This window comes from Borostomias antarcticus (genome assembly GCF_949987555.1).
Source record: "Borostomias antarcticus genome assembly, contig: scaffold_65, whole genome shotgun sequence".
Classification (NCBI taxonomy): domain Eukaryota; kingdom Metazoa; phylum Chordata; class Actinopteri; order Stomiiformes; family Stomiidae; genus Borostomias; species Borostomias antarcticus.
The window spans coordinates 717,977-722,500 of NW_028176587.1; the positions used below are offsets into that span (position 1 = coordinate 717,977).

General features: G+C 48.4%; 1 protein-coding gene across 1 annotated transcript in view; it reads left to right on the forward strand.

Moving 5' to 3' along the window:
- Window positions 1–1,329: 1,329 nt before the first annotated feature.
- Window positions 1,330–4,524, forward strand: part of LOC311328291 (3'-5' RNA helicase YTHDC2-like) — a gene marked incomplete at its 3' end in the record, with an annotated part of 20,811 nt that continues 17,616 nt past the window's right edge. The window contains exons 1-5 of the mRNA XM_084462279.1: window positions 1,330–1,488; window positions 1,571–1,661; window positions 2,196–2,392; window positions 2,809–3,011; window positions 3,618–3,784. Of these exons, the coding sequence (XP_084318405.1) occupies window positions 1,332–1,488; window positions 1,571–1,661; window positions 2,196–2,392; window positions 2,809–3,011; window positions 3,618–3,784 (815 nt within the window). The 5' untranslated portion in view covers window positions 1,330–1,331. The remainder of the gene's footprint in view (window positions 1,489–1,570; window positions 1,662–2,195; window positions 2,393–2,808; window positions 3,012–3,617; window positions 3,785–4,524) is intronic.

The window sequence follows — 4,524 nt, forward strand, 5'->3', positions numbered from 1 at the left end:
TAGGGTTAAGGTTAGGCTTAGGTATAGGGCTGGGTTAAGGCTAGGTTTAGGGTTGGGGTTAGACCATGGATGTATTAGGGTTAGGGTTAGGGTCTGCTTGCCCAGTTTCGAATTTTAGTTGATGAAAAAGCTATTAAAAAGCGCACTATTCCCAGAAGAGCTTGCCATGTGGGTAACTGATAACATTTCTGTAGCCTACATTAGATTACAATTATAGCCTATTAGATTAGATAGGCAATTAAATATATTTTAGCCGATAATCTAATGGTTTTGGTCTGTGTGTGTGTGTGTGTGTGTGTGTGTGTGTGTGTGTGTTTTCTGATTGCCTGGACCTCGAATTGATGTTCACACTCCATTATCCGAAGTAACGGAGTCCTAACCTTGGACGCACTTTGACAGACCTGTAGGCTATAGCCTACCCTATACCTGTACTGATCAGACGGGAAACCGGTTCTCTGAACCCTGGTCGGGTTGAATCTGTAATAATACATTCAGAGAGAGATATCATGTCATGCAAAACGAGCCTACGATGAGTCCTGTTTACTTGAGTGTGCATCTATAGACAGAAAGACAAGGAGCCAAGGCTACTCTATTGAGACGCACCCCTCGTCGTGACGTTTGGGATGTGAACCCATCCGCTGCAGTAGTTGCACTTCGTGACAGAAGCTGCAGGGGATCTGATTTGGGTGGTGAAAGGTATCACCACCACCTTAGTTCGAAAATACACGTTTTTAGTGAATGACATCGTCAACCAGCTCGTACAGTTAACCAGCTAGCTTGAGAATTAATGAATTAGAATGAAACGTTTGGCTTCCGTGTCTCTAATGTGAACTAGCCTAGCTAGCTAGCCGGGGAGCTAACCCTAACCCTACCTAGGGAGCTACGTTACTGCTGCGTATCTGCAGTCTTTAACGGTCACGTTAGTTAGTTAGCTAAGGTTAGTTAACGCGTTACGCTAATTTGCAATAGGTAAACTTATGAACTTGTCATAGTCTGCTGTTAACTATCTGACGTTAGCTAACCAGCTCAGCTCAGCAGAGACTTGGCAGAACTCAACGCATCAGATCACTAGTGCTAGGGTTAGGGTTAGGTTAGGGTTAGGGTTAGGGTTAGGTTAGGGTTAGGGTTAGGGTTAGGTTAGGGTTAGGTTAGGGTTAGGGTTAGGTTAGGTTAGGTTAGGTTAGGGTTAGGTTAGGGTTAGGGTTAGGGTTAGGTTAGGGTTAGGGTTAGGTTAGGGTTAGGTTAGGTTAACCCTAACCCTAGTTATGAGGGTAAACGAGCTATCATTGCTCTTGACACTTGGTTACAGTTCTCTTGTCTTGTAGGGCATCATGTCACGTCCGTCTCCTAAGCCAGCTAAGGGCCCGTCCAGGCAGTCTGGGGCCGGGCAGGGCAGGGGCAAAGGGCTGAAAGACATTCGCATCGATGAAGAGGTCAAGATTGCTGTCAACATCGCTCTGGAGAGATTCCAATATAGTGAGCAGAAAGGTAAGAGACAGTCATACACTTGTGATCCGTGGTGTTTAATCACAGTGTCTAACTAACCCACCCGTTACATTGGATTTCACAGAAATGGAGTTTCCCTCCTCCTTGTCCAGCACTGAGAGGGCGTTCATTCACCGTGTGGCCCAGTCCCTGGGGTACATATCTAAAAGCAGAGGGTAAGTGTATCCACCCATCTATCCACCCATCTATCCACCCATCTATCCACCCATCTATCCACCCATCTATCCACCCATCTGTTCCGGCGTGCCCAGAGCAGGGTTAGAACCCGGGTCTCCCGCTTGGAGGGACTGTCAGCGCTCCTTTGAGGAGTGAGTTTCACCAGCTACTCCAAGTTTCCCTCAGTTACATAAGCTCTTCAGGATTACCTTGGGCCAGGCTCTGGGACCACAGCTGAGGAAAATGTGTCTTTTGAAGAGGTCATTGTTGTGGGCTTGAGTTTGTGGACTTTGGTTTCTGGTGACCCAGTGAGACTCGTACTCATTCACAGAATCCGAGCCTGTAGCCTCTATGAAGGCTGGCAGGCTTATTCCCGGGGTTGGTCGACTGGGGGGGGGACATCCAATCAGTTTCACTTCCCCTGAACAGGAAGAAACGTCTGCAGAACTGACTCACTGTATGCACCGACGGCATCCATCATCATCGTAGTTAATTAATAACACGCAGTAAACATGATGTATTTTAAACTCCAGCAAAGGCTCCAGTCGCAGCCTCACCATCAGGAAGAAGACCGGCCTGGAGACGCCCCAGGCCCTCATGACCTTCAACCTCTCCCAGAATTCCCAGCATGTGGTGCGCAGCCTGCTGCAGACGTTCCCCCTCACCAACAAGGAGCGCACAGAGCTGCTGCCGCACGCAGAGAGGGGCTTGTCTGTGGCTATGGAGGCTGGTGAGTGAGTGAGTGAGTGAGTGAGTGAGTGAGTGAGTGAGTGAGTGAGTGTGTGAGTGAGTGAGTGAGTGAGTGAGTGAGTGAGTGGGTGAGTGGGTGAGTGAGTGAGTGAGTGAGTGAGTGAGTGAGTGAGTGTGTGTATACTGAGTCTACAACAGGTGCTTTAGGATCCAGTTTATTCTGCTTACAATCATTATGGTCGTGACACTTGAAGGACACAAGCCTAACCCATGCAAACAGGCTTAACTGTCTCTATCTCTCTCTCTCTATCTCTCTCTCTCTATCTATCTTTCTCTCTTTCTTCCCCTCTCTCTTTCTCTCTCTCTCTCTCTCTCTCTCTCCCTCTCCCTCTCTCTCTCTCTCTCTCTCCCTCTCTCCCTCTCTCCCTCTCTCCCTCCCTCCCTCCCTCCCCTCAGAGAACAGCCGTGATAAGAACCGGACCAGCGGGCGTCTCAACAACGGCATCCCCCAGGTGCCCCAGCGGAGGGGGCTGGCCGAGACAGACTTCTTCCGCCGCTCGCTGCCCGTGTACGAGCGCCAGCAGGAGATCGTCCAGGTCATCAAGGACAACCGCGTGGTCCTGGTGGTGGGCGAGACGGGCTCGGGGAAGACCACCCAGGCGAGTCCACCTCGCTCTCCGCAGAGTTAGACCCACACAGAGGTCCTGGCTGCAGAATCTGGAAAAAGGATAGGAGAGAGACTTTTGTTGTAGATGATAATAACATAATCAATCATTCATTTTATTTATAAAGCACTTTTAATGGTGAAAACGATTATTAGTGCTGAGACAATTCTGAAGTCATTAAGAAAACAGAGACACAAATTAATATATAAATAAAATATATAGGCTACACATTACATACAAAAAAACTTTTCTAAATAAGTAGGTATTTAGACCACTGTTAAAAGAACCCAAAGTCTGTGATGCCCTCAGATTGTCAGAGAGGGTTAGGGTTAGGGTTAGGGTCCAACGGCGGGGGACAGCTGAGATGAGCTGTACTTGTTGATGATGTCAGCTGATCACATGTGTTTGTTGATGATGTCAGCTGATCACGTGTGTTTGTTGATGATATCAGCTGATCACGTGTTTGTTTAGGAGTTCACAGCCTTAATGACCTCCTTCAGTCTCATCCACGGAAATGCTCTAGAAAACGCCCTACCGACAGTACGTTAAATGTATCAGTCCTAATCTAAGCGGAAAGCGTTGTTGCTGTTTGTGTCCCAGATTGCCCAGTTCCTCCTGGACGACTGCAGTGAGACCAGGACCCCGTGTCGCATCTACTGCACCCAGCCCAGGCGCCTGGCGGCCATCGCCGTGGCGGAGAGGGTGGCGGCGGAGCGGGGGGAAAGCATCGGCCAGACCATCGGCTACCAGATACGCCTGGAGAGCAGGTCATAAACCTGGAGATTAGGTCATAACTCTGGAGATTAGGTCATAACTCTGGAGATTAGGTCCTAACTCTGGTTAACAGGTCCTAACTCTGGAGATTAGGTCATAACTCTGGTTAGCAGGTCATAACTCTGGTTAACAGGTCCTAACTCTGGTTAGCAGGTCATAACTCTGGGTAGCAGGTCATAACTCTGGTTAACAGGTCATAACTCTGGGTAGCAGGTCCTAACTCTGGTTAGCAGGTCATAACTCTGGGTAGCAGGTCATAACTCTGGGTAGCAGGTCCTAACTCTGGTTAGCAGGTCATAACTCTGGGTAGCAGGTCCTAACTCTGGTTAGCAGGTCATAACTCTGGAGATTAGGTCCTAACTCTGGAGATTAGGTCATAACTCTGGTTAGCAGGTTATAACTCTGGTTAGCAGGTTATAACTCTGGTTAGCAGGTTATAACTCTGGTTAACAGGTCATAACTCTGGTTAACAGGTCCTAACTCTGGTTAGCAGGTCATAACTCTGGGTAGCAGGTCCTAACTCTGGGTAGCAGGTCATAACTCTGGGTAGCAGGTCCTAACTCTGGGTAGCAGGTCATAACTCTGGAGATTAGGTCCTAACTCTGGAGATTAGGTCATAACTCTGGTTAGCAGGTTATAACTCTGGTTAGCAGGTTATAACTCTGGTTAGCAGGTCCTAACTCTGGTTAACAGGTCCTAACTCTGGGTAGCAGGTCATAACTCTGGAGATTAG